Consider the following 21,797-nt stretch of genomic DNA (forward strand, 5'->3'; position numbering starts at 1 on the left):
CTCATCGGGGATGCCCAATGTTCACCAACCATTGCGAAGGGGGTTGCCTAGCTGCAACTGCAAAGTCCGACCCAATTTAGTGGTGTAATCGAAGAAGTGATGGAGTCTATCATCATGTTTCCATCTGAAATCCCCTGGGTCCCAATCCAGATCGACAAGGGGGCGACAACCATATACCCTTAACCTCCAATGGGGTTCCACCTTAGCAACATCAGGGTCTGTCTTCTAGATGTTGTCAACCTGTGCCACCACTTGGATTAGGTGCCAAGAGCCCCTGCTCTGACTGTCCCCAAAAACTGTATCTCTCCTCGATCCGCTCACACCCTTTAGCGACTTGACCATTCCAACCTCGTCAAAGAGACCGAACCATGCAGGTTCTCTCGCCTCCCCCATCGGAACCCTATCAACTGCCTCAGCTATCAGTCTCCACATTTTCGTAGCTCCCTTGAGGGGAGGGAAAAGGTCCTCTTGGGCTTTTCTTGAAACAACCATGTGTCTCCAATCGTCTATAGATAGGAGGCCTGTTTGTGCCAGCTTTCCCCATGCTAGGCCCTTAAGTTGCCCTAGCATCGCGTCGTCACTTGTTCGCACGTGAGGATTCCAGAATAGTGGCTGTCTAGTCCATTTGGTCAATGTCTCCGGGGTGTGTTTGACCAAATGTTGTTGTAGGCACCATGCTCGCAAGATGGAGTTCACGACCCTGTCCTCTGGATGGCAAGCTAGCTTGGGTGGGACTCCGCTCGTGCAACACCAATTCAAGGAGTCGGGCCAAGGCCTACCATACTTGGGAGTCCCTGCTTGCAGCTTGTTGCGAAGTAGTACGTTCCAACACCCCTTACCTGGTAGGAGGTGACGAACCACCATTTTAGCCAGCAATGAACGACTCTGCATTAAGGGGTCTATGAGGCCAAGCCCCCCGTTGGCCCGCGGTTGCGTTAACCAACACCATGACACTCTGGCAGCAGCCCTTGGGTTGTCCTTACCTGACCATATAAACCCCCTGATGGCAGCCTTAATCGCGTGCAGACCTACACTGCAGGGTCCATAATCCAGCAGGAGACTGAGTGCCACATGGTAGCGAGCAGCACTTGGTTCGCAACAAGGCTCCTACCAGTGAAGGATAGTTTAGATCTACTCCATTGGGTCAACTTCCTGTTTATTTTGTCTTGTACGTGGGCCAATTGCACTCCCTTGGGGATTAACCTCCCCATCGTAAATCCAAGGTACTTGAACGTTGTCCCATCAGGGACCCACATAAAATCGGCATGGGGTTGCCATCTTGGTTTCTCTTGTTCGCTGAACCATAGGCCTTGGGTTTTATTCCAATTGATCTTCACACCAGCTGCCTAACAAAAGTCCTCAACAAGATGTTCAGCCCGTTGCAAATTATCCTCATCACCTTGCAAGAAAAGAACCGTATCGTCGGCATATTCAGATAGCAACAAATCTTCAGTCGCATTGGGGATGGGCAATCCCCGTGTTGGTGCTTGTAAGTAGGCGGAGAAAGTCTCGGTTACAAAGAGATAGAGATATGGGGCTAGGAGACAACCTTGCCTCACTGAGCGTTGTAGTTGGAAGGCGGGTCCCCTAGAACCAGCCAACAACACGCTACTCGTAGTTGTCCGATAGAGTGCAAAAGTGCAATTCCTCCATTTTTGAGGTAGGTCCAAAGCTCGCATCACATTTTCCAAAAAGGGCCATAACACCAGGTCGTAGGCCTTCTCGAAGTCTAACATCAGAATAGCCGAGCTCGATACGGAGCGGCCAACCAATGCCATAGCTTCCCAAAGAAGCAACACATTATCAAAGATACATCTGTTCTTGACAAATCCAGTTTGATTGTCATGTATGATGTCTGGTAAGAAGCTTGCTAACCGCCGAGCTAGGACTTTAGCGAGTATCTTGTATGTCGTGTTAAGGATCGTGATTGGAAGCCATTGGCGCAACTCTAGGCTTCGCTCTGACGCTTTGGGGATGAGATATATCATCCCCTCAGCCAAACCAATTGGCATCTTTCCTGAGGACCAAATCTCTTGAACTCTGGCTTCCAAAGACGGGATGACACATTCCCAATGAATCTCGAAGAAATCTCGTGAGAGACCATCGGGGCCGGGGCATGCACCCCTTCGCAATCCTCTCTCAAGGACAACGGAAAGGGTAAGATAGGCCAACCAACACCTGGTTTGGCGACGACTCTCTTAGATAGAGGGATGCAAGAGGTGTCACCGCTTCGGAGCACAAATGTATCGCGGGATCTATTTGAAGCGGGTCGGGAACGACCGGCTGAGAATCCCGCAGGGGATTTGTAGCATGCTGTGGAGACCATACCCCCCGAAATAGGTGTTAGGTTGCCCCATAACATGGGGATCGGCCCGAACATGGGCGTCAATGTCACCGCTTTCGGATGAGGATCCTAACGTGGAATGTACAGGGCCTTGGTGGAGGCCGACAACACCAAGAGTGTAGAAGACTTCAGAAGGAGCTGAATCCCCTTAATATAGGGGGCCATATTGACATATTACTTTTGCAGGAACACCACCTCTCGCAAGTGCGAACTCAGAGCTTAGTAAACCCCTTGTCGGGTGGGTGGACCACATGGTGGTTAGCTGCACAGGGTGACTTCCACCGAAGAGGAGGGGTCTGCATCTTGATCAACGATAAGGCTCGATATGAAGTAACATCATTTGGCACGCTGGTGGAGGGTCAGGCCTTATACGTGCTTCTGAAATGGAATCACCTACAGGTTGGGGTGCTAAACATTTATGCCCCTAACTCAGCCCCCGAGAGAGCAATCTTTTGGAGGATGTTAGCGACAACATTACCTGATGCCGAGGCTTGGGTAATGGCAGGTGATTTCAACATGACTGAACACCTGGGAGATAGGAAAGGAGGGACCTAGAGGCCTATTTATGGTGCGGAGCTGGATTCATGGGCTTTCCTAATTGGCAAAATTGGGGTGAAGGATACATGGGGCTCTTCCCTTAGGAGAAGCTCACATTCGTTGCACTTTTCCATTGCCGCCGGGAATGCTAGGGGCGGTAGTCTTGCACGGCTAGATCACATATACATCAGCTCATCCCTCGAAGAGCTTGGGGGCGCCTTTGCTATCTTGGCCGGTCTTACCTTTTCAGATCATCAGCCGGTGAGACTAGACCTTAACCCACCCAACGATAGCAAGGGCAGTCTCAATGTGAAGATCCCCACAAAGATCATGAAGAGTGAAGAGGTGAAGGTTGGTTTACAAAGTATATGGCAGGACACCATGGGCAATGAATCAGCCAACGAAGATTTGAAAAAAAATTGGCCCTCTACTCCTCCTTCTTACAGCAAGAGACCAAGCGCGCCCTCCAGCAGGTTAGAGCCATTGAAACAAAATTAAGGAAGGCTGTTGCGGCAACGCAACGACTGCTACAGGTAGACCCTGGTTGCACTTGGTCTAGAGCTAAGCTGGAGGAAGCAAAGATGAAGGTACAGGAAAGGACTTTGGAGAAGAACCAAATGTTGTTTCGAAGAAACGCAGCATGGTGGGCTAGAAAAGACGACAAGGTCAACCGACATTTCTTTCACTACAAGGCACCCAAGGGTGGTGGTGGACGTATACAAGGGTTGCGAAAACCAGACAGCTCGATAACGGAGGACAAGACTGAGATTCTGGAAATGGAAACACAATACTATCGTGACCTCCTCGCACCTATGCAGGTGAGGCAACACACGGAGTTGGCTGATCGAGTGATGTCTTGCATTCACCCCAAGGTAACCCAGGCGATGGAAGTTGTGCTCGATAGCCCCATCTCTTGTTTAGAACTCTTGGAGGCGCTTAGGGGATTGCGAAGGGGTGCATGCCCCTGCCCCGATGGTCTCTCACGAGATTTCTTCGAGATTCATTGCCTTGTATGGCTTTGATTAGAAAAAACCATTGTGCCCATTAATGACAAAATGAAAGTCAATAGAGAGAGAGAGAGGGAGTTTAAATGCTTAAAAGAAAGGTTATGCTTACAATATTAATTTTGAGTACTTAGCTCCCTATATTTGCTCACATGTGATTGTCAAGCATGTTGGTGTTACTCACCAAACTAATATGAACCTTTCCATATATTTCTCCATTCGTAATGAGCATGAGCAGAAAGTCTTCAAACTCAAGATCAAAGCATCTCCATGGCTTCATACCAACCCATTAACTACAATCTACAAGTTTGTAAGACGAGACATTATGTGCGTAGTGCAATATGACAGGTTGACAAATTTTTATGATCGTATGGAATAGAGAGACAAGAAAGTGTTGGATTTAGCGTAAATGGGTTAATGATGAATTTCAATCATGATGCACTAACACTAATAACATGCAAGCATATATCTGTTTTTTTTGCAAGCAAAATTTAACAAGAAGAAATATCAATTTAATTCGGGAGGCAAAAAGTTTGAAATATGGTTTACACACGCATCTTGTTGATTTTATAGGAAAAACTACATTTATGTTTTCATCGTGGGACTCAAGTTGGCTATACATTAATTGTTTTGGCTCGGCTTCCCAAAATAATCAATTTTGTAATTTGATCCAAGAACAGACACCTTGTGTACATAACCTGTTGGTTGAATTGCTCCAATCTTCATATAACGTTTGAAACATTAAAAAATGCTACAAAACATTTCATGTATGTGTACATGAATACCAAACCAAGCCAAGTAAACGATAGGTTGCTAAAATATACTGTGAGATATGATTGATCGATCAAACTTTAGTTTTGAGATATAGACTTAGGAGTTGTATGTGCATTGCTAGTTCCCACTATTTGTAGGTATTGTAAGATAGTGAAGCAAGCATCTTGGCTTCTTGATGCAAACAATGCCAGTCATAGTTACCAAGACCGACATTCACTCGTGAAATCCCTCTAAAAAATTGGACTAAATATGTAGACCTTGATTTATGGCACAAAAAAGAAAGATAAACCTCATGAAACAAGGACTAGTTTCCTCAATTCGGATATTGAAAATAGAAAGCATACTACTAATATCGACCATTCACGACAACATCTTATTTGTTATTCATGATAATGGTAACAATAGTCGGGGGCCGCCCAAATAATGCTAATTTTCATGTAATGGAGAATAGCTAAAGCAACATTCAATGCTTTAGTAAGAGTAGAAAGCTCATGCATTGAAGGATACAATACTTGTACATTTGATCCTATTCAAGGTGCTCTTTTTTGCATTGAAGGTTAGGTTTATGAGAAAGGTTGGGTGGAGTTCGCGAACGAGGTGAAGACAGATCCACACAATCCCATCTAGAAATACGGAAATATTAGCTTTGCCTTGAAGTAGCCCTATATAGTTAAAGCCAGAAATTTTGAAATATTGCTTTTTATAGATTCAAGGCCACACATGCATGATCGAAACTCAATAAAGGAACACGAGGGTATCATGGTTCGAGATGAAGTACAACAACATACAATTCGTTTGGTACGACATTCGTAAAGTCTCAAATGTATAATTGCGAGGGTATAGTTTGCCCTCCCGAGTGCGTTACTGAGAGTTAGTGTGCGTCCAAATTCAATGGACAAATGAGCAAGTGTGTCTGGTGTCGATAGGAAGCTCAATCAAAGATGGGATTATGGGAGTATTATGACACATAATTTTGTGAAGAGAAGAAGAGGCATAGTTTTGTTGAATACATACATACATACATAGACATACATACATACATACATACATACATACATATACACACACACATTAGACAAAAGCACCCTACCCTGTTTTCTTGTCTTTTATTTCTTCCAAACAACTCTAGTGTTCTGGTTTTGCAAGTAAGTAAAATCGCCCACCTTTTCTCTGGCTGTTCTTTCTTTCTTTATATGGATAATGGTATGGTAAAATAAGAAGTCAAACCCATGACCTTACAATCATAGTCTAATAGTCCTAGCTCAACTGAGGTTTTCTCGGTGGTGTTCTCAATATCATTGCCTTGGCACAAGAGATGTAAGCTAGTTTTGGGGCCATATATAGTCACACCCAAAGGAACCATTTTGGCCGCACTTTCGTTGCAATCGAAGAGGATTAGCCTTGTTTGCAAAAAGCGTCTGGTTTAGCTTGGATGGGTAGCTTTCCAACCTGAATATAGACCGAGGATTTCTATATTGTTATTTAAAGGGTTTCATAGTCATGATCCAATGCACATGATGTGGGCATTGTTTAGGAAAACCGGCATTTCCGTGTAATTTCCACTAGTTGAAATGAAACAGCCTAGCATGCTCGCAAGATCCTACATGTTCATCTAATGGGTCGAGGAAAATGTATTCCATTCATATTGACTTGGGTGGTTGTCCTTCATGGGACAACTGATGGGGGTCACATCTAATCTTAAGGTTTTGGATCGATTGATGTACGAAGGACTTATAATGCCGACTGGTCTTTGATTGGCGAAAACATAGAGGAACATAGATTTGTACTCTGGCACACTAAGAAATGCATTTGTTGATGATATTGATGTGTAACTTTGTCAAACTTACTTTGAAAGCATGTCAAATGTTTAACCTTGATTCGACCTACAACTATCATATCATGATGCTCTGACCTCGTTGAGAAATGCAAGCATATGCATCATCAAGGCCACAAATGTGGTAGTTTTTGCATGACCATTATCATATCATGATGCTCTGGCCTTGTTGAAAATGCAAGCTAGGCATCATCAAGGCCACAAATGTGGTAGTTTTTGCATTACCATTATCATATCATGATGCTCTGACCTTGTTGAGAAATGCAAGCATATGCATCATCAAGGCCACAAATGTGGTAATTTTTGCATGACCATTATCATAACATGATGCTCTGACCTTGTTGAGAAAAAGCATATGCATCATCAAGGCCACAAATGTGGTAGTTTTTGCATGACCATTATCATATCATGATGCTCTGACCTTGTTGAGAAATGCAAGCATATGCATCATCAAGGCCACAAATGTGGTAGTTTTTGCATGACCATTATCATATCATGATTCTCTGACCTTGTTAAAAATGCAAGCATACGCATCATCAAGGCCATAAATGTGGTAGTTTTTGCATGCATATGAATCCAAAACTTTAATGTATTCCATGATGCAGCTTGACCGAGTTAGTATGCTGGAAAATATGCACCAATCTATAGAGAGCAACAAGAAGCTTGAGTTAATCGGAAAGATGATGAATTTATAGGAGATTGAAACAAATACAGCCATTTTTCCTTACAAAGTGATTGTTGTTACTCATAACTTTTCAAACGAGGCTTGTCAAAACAATCGACAGTGTCTTCAGAGAGAGCCAGTGACCTTGGCAATGGCTAGAGCATCAAGAATACACTCTGAGTGATTCATTTGATGCATTCCAAACTGCGGTTCATAATTGAATTGATATAACACTAATGAAATATGGATAATAAAAAGAAGAAGAAATATTGTGAACCGTTTTTGGGCTAAATTTGGTTTTAGCTAGGGTTGTTTTGTTGATTTGGTTTGATCTGTTTTGTTTCTTATTGCACAAGTTGAAGAGAATGGTGTCCCATCCTTATGCTCCGCAGAGCATCGAGCTTCACGGATATGTACCAAATTTTTTATCAGGCTTCCAAATTGTGCTCATATATGCTGCCTCTTGTATTTTGCTCTGCATCGTTGTAGGTAATCTTCAATATATCCATTGTACTGATTTGTCATTGCGTTTGCACAAATTATTCACAAAAGGAAAATTTCACGTAGGCAAAATTTTCAACGTTCAAGGTGTCGAGAAGCTTCTCATGTATTGGTTGTCTATTACTGGAGTCACCCATGTAGTTCTTGAAGGCTATTATGTCGTAACACCCAAATTCTATACTGTGGACTATCCCATGTTCTTGGCAGAAGTTTGTAAGTTTCTTACTCCTATATGCAAACACCTCTTGCTTATACATTTTGTTATGAGCATATGTACTATGATCCGAAATATTGAGTCAAATTAAGGTTAGCAAGCGAGCCAGCAAGTTTATTTCCCTTTGCCAGACACAATCTAGATGGATAGTGCGCTGGAGGGTATACCTAGGTTTTACAGATAAATACTTCAGATCAACCACAAAGTCATGCCACATTACTTGTGTGGCTATGGTCGCAAAAAATGTACCCTTTTCACAAAGAAAACTGACTCAAAACACACAAAAAAAGCTCACCATAACATTATTTTTATGTCAGAATAGATGTAAGATAGTTATCCCTCATATAATCTAATATCCCAGTCCCTGGCCACCTAAATCCTGTATGGTGAAGGGCTATCCAACAGCTAATGGGCTTGTTTTTAACCTTAATTTGATCACTTTTATAGAGAGATACCCTGGATCGAGTATCTTCTAGACCATATAACCATCCAGACTATAGCCACAATGATCAGTTAGACATATGCTCATAACATGTTTCTAAGTCTTAACCAAGCAAAATTGTTTTCTTTGTCTTTTCAACAGGGAAAGAATATGGCAAAGCCGATTCCAGATATGTTTGGAGGGATCCCACAGTTGTCGCTATTGAGATTGTGCTTTCTTTTTTCAATGGATCAGCATCTTTTCTTGCAATGTAATGTGTATTTCCAACCTTCAAAAACTCGCTCTCACTTCACAAGAACACAATGGCCACATATATTCATGGATTTTCATTGGTTTTCATGAGTTTGGGTCTCTTTGGACACCATATGTATGGTTCAGATACTTACTATGACGGCTCCTTGGTAGTGTGAATACCACCATAACTAATAGCCTAAACATAACCATAAAAACTTAAAAATCTACTACTTATTGTTATGTCCTTTTCACATTGACATAGGATATCACCTGGGGCCATCAACTAATTAGGCTACAGGACGAATTTAGGTGCAGGTCTGTGAACACCGCTATAGTTTATCATTAACTAAACCTAGCTAGCCATAGGAACTTAAAAAACTAGAGTTTTACTCTATTTATGGCTGAATGCATGCTAGTACTTGGTTCAACAAGTCGGTCGATTGCACCTTAGAGTACAAATCGGGAGTGGGTTAGTTTAATGTGCAAGTTGCCAAAACACAAAATGATTTGTCATGAGTTTAATGGCAAAATGCTAAAGAGAATTTGCTATACTATACAATTGCCTTTACTAATTGGACTCTACAATTGTCTTGACTTTATTTTAGGTATGCTATAGCAATGAAGAAGCCGTACAAGCACCCATTAATAGTATTGATTTCCCTTGTGGATATATCCATGTTTATCATCTACTTTGTAAGTCCATGGTTGGGAGGAAATGTTTCCCATGCATCCAGTCCATATTACTTTTGGGTATATTATGCGATGCTGAACTCATTGTATGGGGTTTGGATTCCTGGATTGATTGGAATGAGATCTTGGACGAAAATTGTTCAAGCAATGGGTAATAACATGAAGGAGGAATGACAATCATGTTGGGGATTTTTACTCCAATGTTATTGTTATTGCAATTACAAAAAATAACATGGTACTTCTCATGAAATTTCTTCACATAATCAAAATGAATCTCTTTTTACCAAATAATATAAAGTTTCGAAGTGACTAACAATGAAATAAAACTAGATTAACTACAAGTCTATCTCAATGCTTGTCTTAGTTCTATTGAAGCACTATTAAATTGGCTCTTTTAGTTGGGGCCATTGCATTTCTCAATTGATCAAAATGCATTATGATATCCTCTCCCTTCTACTCACGATCTTCGACACTAATTTAGATTTCATAAATACATGGATAAATTGTAAGTGGTGAACTTTGTGGGATCTGCATGGATAAAGCAACATATAAATGTTTTTATTGTAATTCTCAATTGGCTACAATTTCTCTTTACTTTTTTGATTGGCTGTTGATAGATGAAACATAGTTGAATTTGTGTACAAAAATCATCTCTTGTACTAAATGCTTTTCTCATCATACAAAAAGCTCCAATATATACAAAAAGAGTTGTTAACTTTCAATTATTAAAACAAGACAACTAGGGTTTATGAATTTTTCAAAATTGGCTTAACAAAATGATCCATTTTAGGTTAAAAATAATGAATTTAGTATGTTTATGACATATTATCTTTCTCTATTTGTTGTTGTTACATTTGATTTGTTAAAGGGCCCATAAAAAATGTGAGTTTATTCTATTTTCTTATATATATGTATATCTTGAACCTAATCAATTCCTCTAGCTATAAAAGCTGAGTGGTTGATTGAATTCAACAAATTTAGTAGTAAGGTACACAATACATTGTTGGCAAAGTTTGAATTAATGGATTTTGGAGGCTTTGTGGTGCCTATCAACCCTTATGATTGAAGAGACAGGTGTGGCACATTTCATGCTTTTGCACGAATGATTAGTTACTAGACTTGTAAACCATGATGTTGTCGTACGAACATGTGAGCTTTTAGATTGTTCGGACTGTGTGATAGAAAATGATGTGCTTATTTCACGTCCAGATGATTGGGAGACTATCCACCTTTCCTTAATGTATTCAAGCGTAGCTTCCATACTATGTTCTACCACCTTCTTGGGGGGTACAACAAGGGGGTTATTATCAATCTTAAGAACACGTAGCTTGGATAAAGCCCCAATCGAATCCGGCAAAACCCTAACTTGATTATAACTAAGATCTAAATTGATCAAGTATGTTAGATCCCCTAGGGATCTTGGAAGCTCACCCCCAAAGTCACTAAAATTGTTGCTCAAGTTGAGCTTCTCTAGTGACTTTAAGCCACCTATCTCGAGGGGTAAATATTGAAGTTTGTTGAAGTGTAGATCAAGAACCTTTAAATGCATTAAGTTACATATTGATGGAGACAGAAATGATAATTTGTTGGAATGAAGAGACAAAATCCTAAGAGAAGTTAAATCATAACCCATGTTTAGGGGTAAGCTTTCGAGCTGGTTAAAAGCCACAATAAGTTCTCGCAAGGACCTGAGACATCATGGCACATCGGTTAAAGATTTGCACATTTAACCATTTTGGGATGTAAGCACTATTTGTGTAATAATAATTTGATCATTCATAAGCTCTAATGAATTCTTGCCAAATTATATATAGTTAAATTTTCTAAAAGAAGCTCAATATAACCTTATGTTACCTGCATGCTCCAAGGTTGTCATGAAGACTCTTTAGCATATTGCTTGATAAATTGAGGGTTCTTAGTTTACTTAGAGAACTGATTGTGGGTGGCAATTTTTCTAGTTCATTGGATTGGAGATCAAGTATCTCGAGGTTATACAATTGCTTTATAGATTCTTCTGGGAGTTCCTACTCAAATATTGATAGATCATGGAACAAATGTGAGAGAATACCAATAAAAACTACCCATTTATTACACCAATGCAAGGTGCAAAAGAATGCATAATGGTTGTGATGAAAATGTCTTGCATCATAATGAATTGATTCAATCCTTACAAAATTATTGATCGAAATTTCACAATGAAGTGCAAATTTGTATGGTTTTAATGCATACTAAATCAACCTAAATGCCCATGAATTTGGAATTCGGAATGTGAGATGCCACTTGAGAAAGAATGCATGCTCATTAGTAATGAAAAAAGGAACGTTATTGATCGTAAGTCTACACCAAGATTGTAACATTCTGATATAATATACCTTAAGTCGGTTCCTAGATAGATCAAGGGAGATGAGGGCTGAAAAGCTCAGATGTCGGAAAGACTTCTCAATGTGGTTGTGTCCAAGAAGCCGACCACTAAGGTCCAATCTGGTCCTTTTCTCTTGAGATGCTTGTCTCAAAATGAACTCAACTACACCTTGAAAACTATCATGAATATTATTGCAAGCTTCCTTATCTTTAACTTTAATGTCATGATTGTCTATAATGTGGTTGGATTGACTAGAAGTTAATCTACTAAGGTTCAAAATCTCATCAAAGTGTTGTCGATCCTCGATCAATTGATCATAGATTTGATGGAGTTCCGAGAGAGCTATGATGGCTTTGTGAGGTTGTTTGGCTATCTCGGCCTCACGTCGTAGGGTAGCCTCTTGGAGAAGAATTCTCTCCTTCAAATTTGTTTTGAAAAAGCATACCCAATGTGAGCAAAGAGAGAGAGTTGAAAAAAGCTATTTTCATTATGTGAAATCACATGTTATATGCATGTCCTCTACATAGTACACATACTAATACAAATACACACACACACACATATGTATTTATGTATGTATGTATGTAATTATGTATGATGATGCCCAAGCAATGCAAATGAGACTACTTTACATATAAATGGGGCTGAGTAGAGAACTAGAAAACCCAAAAACAAAATCCAAAAAAGAAAAACAAGGAAATGGGTTGATATACTAATTAGGAACTTGCCTGATGATTTTCAAGACTAGAATTCAATTCGCGTGTGTCGTTGGTATCGATGAGTGAAGGGAGGAAGGCAAGACGCAATGAGAGATCGGCTTCAATCTTGGCAATGGCGATCCGTGCACTCTTGACAAGAAATGGGTCTGGACTTGCTAATCCCAAAACCGAATTGCAACTACGAGGTCGTCTTTCGGCATCCAAGTAAGGCATATGATCAGAACTTGTCGCGATTAAGCTTGTTTTAGGGGCTTCCATCATCGTCATTGTTAGGGTAGTTGTGGTATTAGTTTTAGTAGTGGTAGCAAAAGTAGCAGATTCCAAATAAGATAGCTCTAGGGAGCTCCATCATCATCAAAGTGAACTTAATTGTATTGGTAATAGTGATATTTAATGCTAGTGAATCTATTGATAGTAGAAGTAGTTCTCGTTGTCGATGTCGATGTTGGTGTCGTAGTGGTTGGTAGAGGATTCCAACTAAGCTAATTCTAGTGGAATTTGAACATCAAGATGGTTATTACTAAGTAGTACTAGTATTGGTAGTTTTAGTTGTAGTGGTTATTGTTATTGTATAATTTGTTGAGGTAGTACTAGTATAGATAGTGGTGGTAGTATTGCCAAGATGCAAACCATTGTGATTGGTTTAGGGATTAGTCTTCCTTTATATATGTATGTAAGAAGATGCAAATTACCACATGCAAGGTTTACTTGGTAAATGAAAGCCCATCAAAACTGACCAGTCGAAGGATTTTTTTAATTATGTATTTCTCTATAACTCGACACCCTTATCTACCCATGCATAACTCATCACTCTATCCGACTAGTATTAAGAGCAAAAGCTTGGTTCTCACCATAGGCTCGACCAGGTCCCATGATTGTGTTTGGTCTCTAGTCGGCATTAAATATATGTATATATATATATTACACACACACATAGTGATATATCACAATCATATTATCCTCTACACACATTTTTGACTCTTTACAAGAGGATAATTTTTTTCTATCTTTATTGACATTTATACAAACTTAAACATTTGTTTAGCGTATCGAATTTGGCTTTTCTAAGTGTTCTTTAGACAAAAGTAACTCATATTTTTCTTTAGATTCTAAAACCTTTTCTTTTTTCTTTTTCTCTTGGGGGGGATAATCTGATACTAGAATTGCCCTTTCCAAAAACATTTAAACAACACTCATATCCACCTTTCGGATCCTAAAGCTCGTTTTTTTCAAGGGGAATCAAGATGTGTCAAAATCAATTAAAGATGACATTCCTCGTAAAAGTAAAGTTTTTATTGCATTATCACCTTTTCGCATATAATCAACATAATAAAAAGATAAACTTCTTAATTATTTGAAAGCTCGATTGATTTTGTCATTACATACATCGGTGCAAATTGCCAATTGATATTGGTGTATTACTCCCCATGATACATGATTGTAAAGAGCTTGTCTTTGCGTCAAATCATTTTCGCTTATAGGACAATATGGGAGGTTGATTGTGTGGATTCCACTCCGTACCCCAATGAATTCGGCTTTCGTAAAAGTTTTACATCAATTTTGAAACAAGGCAAAAATTTCGCAGGGCCCACCTTTTAGGTTAACAAATATTGTGGTTGTGAATGAGGAAATGAAGTAAATCATTCTATTGAAACTAGATCCATCTTATAAAGTTGTGCTTAAATGCTTGAGAAACTTAAAGATGTGACAAGCTCATTGCTACAGGATCATGCTACAATACACAAATATATTCTTCCTCGATAGATGTTTACACGCATCAAATGTTTAATGAAGTATGAAAGAAATATATAGTGTGCATATTGTGCCTCTATTATAAAGGAACTTAGAGAAGACACTTAACGTGAGAAGAACCACTGAATCCATCAATGCATACAATTATTACCTGGATATCCAAACAAGAAAAAAGAAAAAGAAAACTAGATATTCATAGATTGTCACTCACAATGGCTATGAAAACAAGAAAGAATCATTACCTTGTGGCCAACCCAGAAATATGTACAAAATACAAGACAGAGAAATCTAATGCTATAGAAAAATGTATCTAGAAACGTGATGCTATAGTGAGATGTTCTTTATTGGTTGTCATGATTGTTTTTGTTAACAATGCTTTAAGTTTCTGAACAAATGAGTCCATTCTCTTGTTCCAAAAGATTCATGCTAATTGGGTTGCCACATATGTGCAAGCTTGAACCCATAGCAAGTCTATTCTATTGCAACCTCAAAAGAAAATTGTCATAGAAAAAGATATCAACTAACTTTTATTGGACATAAAACCTTACACTTGCATCCCTTAAAACAAATTTATGAAGTTGGATTATGTCAACCTTGTGTACGAATCTATTTCTTAATTAACTTTCTTTTATGGTAATCAACTTTCTAGTTTGGTTGTGAAAATGCAATCCAATACATAGCCCAAAAAACTTCTTTGCCTCATATCCTCAACACTCTCATTGTTCATACTCTTATCTTCCCTCTAATTCTTAGTTGTTTTGACCTAAATCACCTATTATAACAAAGCAATGCTCTTCAATCTTCCAAAATATTTGGTATCATAGCGAAGCTTCATTGTTTCTTGAAGTTCAACAATGGTTTTTATGGTTTGGGGTTGAATAGAATTTACAGTTTGGGTGAAGTTCACCTATTACTTTCTATTGTAACTCACTTAGGGTCTATGGATTTAATCAAAATCAAACTTTTACGAGTAAATGTATCAAAGATACATTTACAGGTTAGCTTAAGCCTTTAGGCTATTTACATAAAGAACCCATGCCATATGTAAGTGTCCATTAACACAAATACAATAAAATTTAATAGCGTCAACCTTTGTTGACAAAACTAGCCAGTTAGCCAATTAGTCGATGTGACCAAGGATGATTCCACAATCGACGTGAACATCCTCATTTTAGAGAGCTCCATTGAAGTCAATGTTCCACATACTATGAGTAAAACTACCAACTTGCTTCTCGACTCCAAAGCTCTCAATCATGTCACCCCATTTTGATCCCAATTCTGGTAGTACACTACTCACGATTTCAAGCTAGTTTGAATGGGTTGACTCACAACATTGTAGAACTTAAGCTTCTAGTGGTTCTACTCTTGGTACTACACAATGTCTTGCATGTTGATGTTGATATCTTATATTAGTTGGACAACTCGACAAAGTTAGTTTCCAAAGAAGCTTCGTGTTTGGACTTTACTCGAGGGTCCAAGGTACGTACCATGTATCCTATGTATGTATGTCACTTGGACATGATAAGTGGACTATATATATATATATATATATATATATATATATATATATATTCAAGGATGATCTTCCGGTTTCGGTGTTAAGGCAAAAGAGACTTGTGTGCCTAGGCCCAAGGAAGACTGGCATCACGCAAAGTTATCTAAGGCTAGTTACATTTCCCAACACTCTTATTCTGACGATTAGTCGTTAGTTTTGTAGGCATATAGAAGACATGCACACCAAGAGGATCGAAACCACTCTTGATTCGGGTCCATTTGGTACACATGTTTTGCAGCCCTATAGCCGAATCAATGGATCTCTTGGTGGTGCCTCATACATTGTTGTCATGTTCAATCAATGATGCGACCATGAAGGTGTGTGGGTCTTATCTAATCCCACGAGAACCAAAGACAAAAAAGATATTTGCAATCTTTCGAAACTAGCTCGCCACAATGGTTTGGGAATCAATCGGATCGAAACTGAAAGCCCGAAATGCCTATTGATCCAATAATAGGGGAGGGTATAATTTATAAATCCCATGAATTCACCTTGTTCTGCAGACAAAGAAGTAATCCGATGTGAATTCCTGAACACCCTATTGCCTAGTGCAGAATGACACCATTGAATGCATGAACCAAACAAGATCCATTAATGGGGGGGGAGATTATAAATCCCATGAATTCACCTTGTTCTGCAGACAAAGAGGTAATAATCTGATGTGAATTCATGACACCCTTGTAGCCCAGAGCAGAATGACACCATTGAATGCATGAATCAAATAATATCATACTGACAGCAGTCTGAAAACCCTCCCACTTCAGAACAGATCAAGCATATGGCCTACATCAAGCATCCCAAGTTTGTTATTGAAAATTTCGAAGATTTCATGCACTTGGATCGGGGTTTTCTCGAAGCAATCAGGACCACTTCCTATACTTTTAAAGATAAGTTTGAGAATTCATCCATCTATCTTATCCTCTATGTGGATGATATGTTACCCATTGGCCTAAATGTTGGTGAGCTTGCCAAGATCCGACGGTAAAAACTGTTGAATTTCGCCATAAAGAGCCTAGGTCCCGCAAGACATATTCTCGAGATGAAGATCACAGGCCACAGAACCACTTGAAAGTTGTATCTGTGTCAGGCCAATAACATCCAATAAAACACACATTTTGCCAAATCTGAAATGACCCATTACCAATTAACCTTAGACTTTCTTGGAAAAATTGTGGATATTCAGTCCAGAGGGGGATCATATGAAATTGGTAGGTACCTACTCAATAGTTGTTGGCTCTTTGATGCACGTAATATGCAATGAAGCATATCTTCAGATATTCCATTGGCACTCAAGACTTGAAGCATCAGATTTGGCCCATCAAATCCTCAACTTGGATGCCTGGACAATTGGAAATGCAATTAAGGAAGCATTATAGTTCAATCAAGTTGCTGGTACATTTCGACAGATCGTTCTGAATTTGGTTTCGACCTTACATAGTGATAGCTAGGGCGTTATCTCTCTAGTGAAGAATTCAGTCCATCATAAGGCATCAGAACATATGGAGATCCTATATCACTTTGTTAGGGGGAATGTGTCAACAAGAAGAGACTTGGCATCAACAAGATTCCAACACTCAAGAATATATTTGGTTCCATGACTAAAAGTCTTCCAACAGATTGATTCATACCTTTGCACACTCAAATGGGCTTAAGGTTGATTCCAACATTAACTAGTACAGTCCAACTCAAAGGTATATATATGCCCATTATGTGTGTGTCTTTAAATTTGTTTTTAAAATATTGATGTTTTCGATTGATACTTTTAAATTTAAAATTTGTTTAACATGAATGTTGGTATATGCCTTTGTCTATTGCACGTGATATGCAAGAATGGACACATATGTTCAGGTGGATGAAATTAGGTACTTATTCTCCAAGTTTATAACAAGCACTGTTGATAGATTTGTTGTAGTACACCAGATAAAGCAAGGACATGTCACATACTCGAAGCGATTGTAAAAGAGTCCCTCAATGCTTGACATAAGAATTTGAAATTCATATGGATATATGTATATCTTTTGGTCATGTTCCTCCTTTACTTGAGACAGCTCAAAATCTGTTTGGTTCTTCTTTGCATCCCCAGTGATGCTATGGCATACCTTCCTCACCTCATCGATGTCAAAAGAAAGGTGAAGTTCAGATATATCAAACATTCACAAATGCTATTAGGTATGTAATCTATCATCTATCATACTGAGTTTATCATTTCTCCAGTATATATACAAGGTGTACATGTATATAGACAATAATCTGCACATGTATACAGAAAAAAGAATACCAAGCATATATCAATGATTCATGCTATGCAATTTTAAAGCTCCACTACTTAAATTTGGTACAAACCACATCACCATACATGTCATAAAGAATTTGGATTGAGATGGACGAGCATTTTGCTTGCAGAATGCACAGCCCCCCTGAAATGTTTTGCGATGTCTTGACAACACATTTGAGACATTGGAGTGATAAACTTCTCTCCCACAACCTCTTATAACCTTTGATGTCTGATTTCTCTCACTTTCACATATGGATCTGCACCAGGCATCTCCAAGCATGCTTGAAATACCAGGACATTCTGCAAAAATAGAAGGAGAAAAAACAGATTACAATGTCACTCATATATGGCATATACACAACTATATGTACACAGAAAAGAAAAGATCATCCACAGTATTAACAGCACAATCCACAATTACTGTGGGCCATGACATGAAATCACGAATATGAAGCTCATTAAACACTAATTGTAATTTGGAAAGCTGCTAATGCTTAACATACATATCAATCACTGCATTGCCAACCACTTGCAATCCAAAGGATCCCATCTTGAGCTTCAAGATTATACAAAAAGCTCTTGCTCTTTTGCAAGAATGCCACATGTAATATACATGTTGGCGATTTTGATATGTATTACAGTGTCCTTGTTGGCAGCACCAAGATTGCCACAAGCTTTCAAAGCATAATGAAAGGTAACAGAATTTGGGAAGATACCCTTGAGTAAATTTGGTCAAAACATCGAATTGCTTCTTTGTTTTGTTCATGTTTGGCAGACCCTGCATCAGTGAAGTCCGTGAGACCACATTGTATAGTGGACGCTTATCGAATGCTTCGCGTGCTTTGTGCAAACATCCATACTCAGTATACATATCAACCAGTGCCTTTCCTAGGGCAACATTTCTTTCCAGCAGCCCTTGTATAATTTCAGCCCCTGAACATAAGAAAAACACCTATAAATTCCTCACAAAATAACAGGTATACACTTAAACTAGCTTGCATAAGGAAAATATTTATATAGATCACATCCACTAGGTTGGATATGCACTGATAATAAGTTCATGCATTAAGGTATTCTGCGATTAAGAGATTATTATTCTTGAGTGGTATTATATAGAGTATTCACAATCCAATTCCAAAACCCAGAGGGCACATTTTGGCAGAGATTGATTACAACCAGATCTTTTGTCCACCTATACCTGCATACAAGTAGCTATTGCTTAGTAGCAAATATATATATAATACAAGATTCTGATATCCGATTGAATCCAATCATAACTTAAAACACATTGTTAAACACAAATATTCTATTAGATTGATAATACAATTATTCTAATATCCAATTGAACCCAGTCACTATCTTAAAACACATCCTCAAAATCAAATGTTTTGTCCACCTACTCTACCTGCATATGAATGGCTATTCTGTGTGACCAATAGATAGATAATATAATAATGCATCCATTACCAGTCACAATCTTAAAACATATCCTCAAAACCAAACGTTTTGTCCACCTACACTACCTGCATATGAATGGTTATTCTCAGTGACAAATAGATAGATAATATAATAATGCATCCATTAAATCCATTGGATAACTTGCTTTCTAACCTTGTTGGCTGCAGCACTTGAATCTTGGGCAGATTTTATAACGCAACTTTGAAATCTGTAATAAAATTTCAGTTTGTTGGAATTTTTCTTCGTAGAAAAGATAGAAAAAATATAGTGAAATACTGTCCATATCCAGTCATAGTACACCACATAATTGAACAAATAATCAGGGTGGATAACGCTATTGGATTTGAAATTGTTGTCAAATAAAGAAACGATCCTAAACCCCGAGCGATAAGTAAGTTAGATAATCATCAAATATTAAATATCACTTTGAGAAAAAATAAAGATTACCTGCAGAGCTTTCCTCAACATGATATTGAGGTCATGGCCAAGGATCTGTGAGAGTTGTTGACAATTTGATCCGAGTTGGTAGTGAAAACACCTACTGATTCTTCATCAAAGAAAGCAATGTCCTGCCAGCAAAATGGCTAATGCAAAGTAAGAACTAGAAAACATTTTGCAGTAGAAGTAAAAATGGAACAAACTTGCCTGACTTAGCATAGTAGGAAATAGTCTCTCCCTCATTCGTTGCGCACAATCAGTGATACCATCTAGATATGTATGATGTTGTAATCACGAATTAGAAGAAAAGAATTAACTCTTTAAATCCAAGGCCAGTACTCAAAAAAATTTGATTCGCAATCTCAAAGCTTCCATCACGTGATTTGATGGACACATCAAGTGATCCAATTGCTCAGATTTCTTCAACACTATGTGTACTGAATGAAAACAATGTATATCAATAGCCCATCACACTTTCCACTGCGCCTGAATAATCCAAAGGCAACATGTTACAACAGTAAGAAATTGCGCATTTCTTAAGGAACTCTTGTTATAGATCACTTTGCCCAAGACAAAAAAAAAATGGTACCTGCAACCATATGAACTAGCTAGCTATGTGTAGCCATGTGTTAAAACAAAAAACTCTTCCTAATTCCAATGGTAGCTGCAACCATATAGAAAGCTACCTATATGTAGCCATGTGTAAAACCAAAACTGTTCCTGATTCCAATGGTAGCGGCAACCAAATAGCAATCCAGCTATGTGTAGCCATGTGTAAAACAAAAAACTCTTCCTAGTTCCAATGATAGCTGCAACCATATAGCAAGCCAGCTATGTGTAGCCATCTGTAAAACAAAACGGTCCTCCTAATTCCAATGGTAGCTAGCTATGTGTTAAACAAAACAAAAAAACTCTTCCTACTTCCAATTCCACAACCACCATTCCTTCCACCACAGCTATGACCATGCCTTGCCGACTGTCCGATCCACCAAAACTCTTTTCACACACCCCGACGTCTTTTTGGCCATGGTCTCATTTACCTCTTCCTCCATGCATATAACCCATCATATGATAGGTCATTGTTGACCGATTTTCCTTCTTCTTTCTCTTCACCTCCCATCTCTTCCCATTCTCTATGATCAGCCCGTTCTTGATCGAGCACACCCCGACGTCTTTTTGGCCATGGTCTCATTTACCTCTTCCTCCAAGCATATAACCCATCATATGATAGGTCATTGTTGACCGATTTTCCTTCTTCTTTCTCTTCAGCTCCAATCTCTTCCCATTCTCTATGATCAGCCCTGTTCTTCATCGAGCACACCCCGACGTCTTTTTGGCCATGGTCTCATTTACCTCTTCCTCCATGCATATAACCCATCATATGATAGGTCATTGTTGACCGATATTCCTTCTTCTTTCTCTTCAGCTCCCATCTCTTCCCATTCTCTATGATCAGCCCTGTTCTTCATCGAGCACACCCCGACGTCTTTTTGGCCATGGTCTCATTTACCTCTTCCTCCAAGCATATAACCCATCATATGATAGGTCATTGTTGACCGATTTTCCTTCTTCTTTCTCTTCAGCTCCAATCTCTTCCCATTCTCTATGATCAGCCCTGTTCTTCATCGAGCACACCCCGACGTCTTTTTGGCCATGGTCTCATTTACCTCTTCCTCCATGCATATAACCCATCATATGATAGGTCATTGTTGACCGATATTCCTTCTTCTTTCTCTTCAGCTCCCATCTCTTCCCATTCTCTATGATCAGCCCTGTTCTTCATCGAGCACACCCCGACGTCTTTTTGGCCATGGTCTCATTTACCTCTTCCTCCATGCATATAACCCATCATATGATAGGTCATTGTTGACCGATTTTCCTTCTTCTTTCTCTTCAGCTCCCATCTCTTCCCATTCTCTATGATCAGCCCTGTTCTTCATCGAGCACACCCCGACGTCTTTTTGGCCATGGTCTCATTTACCTCTTCCTCCATGCATATA

General features: G+C 39.0%; 3 protein-coding genes across 6 annotated transcripts; 1 reads left to right on the plus strand and 2 right to left on the minus strand.

Annotated features, from left to right (window-relative positions):
- The first annotated feature begins 5,728 nt into the window (after window positions 1-5,728).
- LOC147855739 (putative 3-beta-hydroxysteroid-Delta(8),Delta(7)-isomerase) lies at window positions 5,729-9,658 on the plus strand. Its single transcript, XM_087330039.1, has 5 exons — window positions 5,729-5,804; window positions 7,514-7,646; window positions 7,725-7,871; window positions 8,456-8,564; window positions 9,154-9,658. Exons 2-5 carry the CDS (start codon window positions 7,523-7,525, stop codon window positions 9,410-9,412), a joined length of 639 nt encoding a protein of 212 aa, XP_087186165.1. The 5' UTR covers window positions 5,729-5,804; window positions 7,514-7,522; the 3' UTR covers window positions 9,413-9,658.
- Window positions 9,659-10,109: 451 nt separating this feature from the next.
- LOC147855740 (uncharacterized) lies at window positions 10,110-12,586 on the minus strand. Its single transcript, XM_087330106.1, has 4 exons — window positions 12,329-12,586; window positions 11,611-12,078; window positions 11,093-11,262; window positions 10,110-10,926 (listed from the first exon to the last, which is right to left on the minus strand). The coding sequence occupies exons 1-4, from the start codon at window positions 12,584-12,586 to the stop codon at window positions 10,257-10,259; spliced, it is 1,566 nt and encodes a 521-aa protein (XP_087186232.1). The 3' UTR covers window positions 10,110-10,256.
- A 4,991-nt stretch (window positions 12,587-17,577) lies between these two features.
- LOC147855741 (pentatricopeptide repeat-containing protein At3g24000, mitochondrial-like) lies at window positions 17,578-20,709 on the minus strand. 4 transcript variants are annotated; one of them, XM_087330560.1, is made up of 6 exons: window positions 20,387-20,709; window positions 20,137-20,283; window positions 19,807-19,928; window positions 19,513-19,567; window positions 18,618-18,834; window positions 17,578-18,201 (listed from the first exon to the last, which is right to left on the minus strand). In XM_087330560.1, the coding sequence occupies exons 3-6, from the start codon at window positions 19,825-19,827 to the stop codon at window positions 18,147-18,149; spliced, it is 348 nt and encodes a 115-aa protein (XP_087186686.1). In that variant the 5' UTR covers window positions 19,828-19,928; window positions 20,137-20,283; window positions 20,387-20,709; the 3' UTR covers window positions 17,578-18,146. The 4 variants fall into 4 exon arrangements, with proteins under 4 accessions (XP_087186686.1, XP_087186683.1, XP_087186685.1 ...); XM_087330557.1 differs by lacking the exons at window positions 20,137-20,283; window positions 20,387-20,709 and adding an exon at window positions 20,005-20,130 and having other exon boundaries at window positions 18,405-18,834; XM_087330559.1 differs by lacking the exons at window positions 20,137-20,283; window positions 20,387-20,709 and adding an exon at window positions 20,001-20,130 and having other exon boundaries at window positions 18,405-18,834.
- Between the last annotated feature and the right edge of the window lie 1,088 nt (window positions 20,710-21,797).

The sequence above is a fragment of the Azolla caroliniana genome, unplaced genomic scaffold (assembly GCF_043228905.1).
Source record: "Azolla caroliniana isolate FFs.n. ecotype wild unplaced genomic scaffold, voAzoCaro1.0.p SCAF_14, whole genome shotgun sequence".
NCBI classification, from domain to species: domain Eukaryota; kingdom Viridiplantae; phylum Streptophyta; class Polypodiopsida; order Salviniales; family Salviniaceae; genus Azolla; species Azolla caroliniana.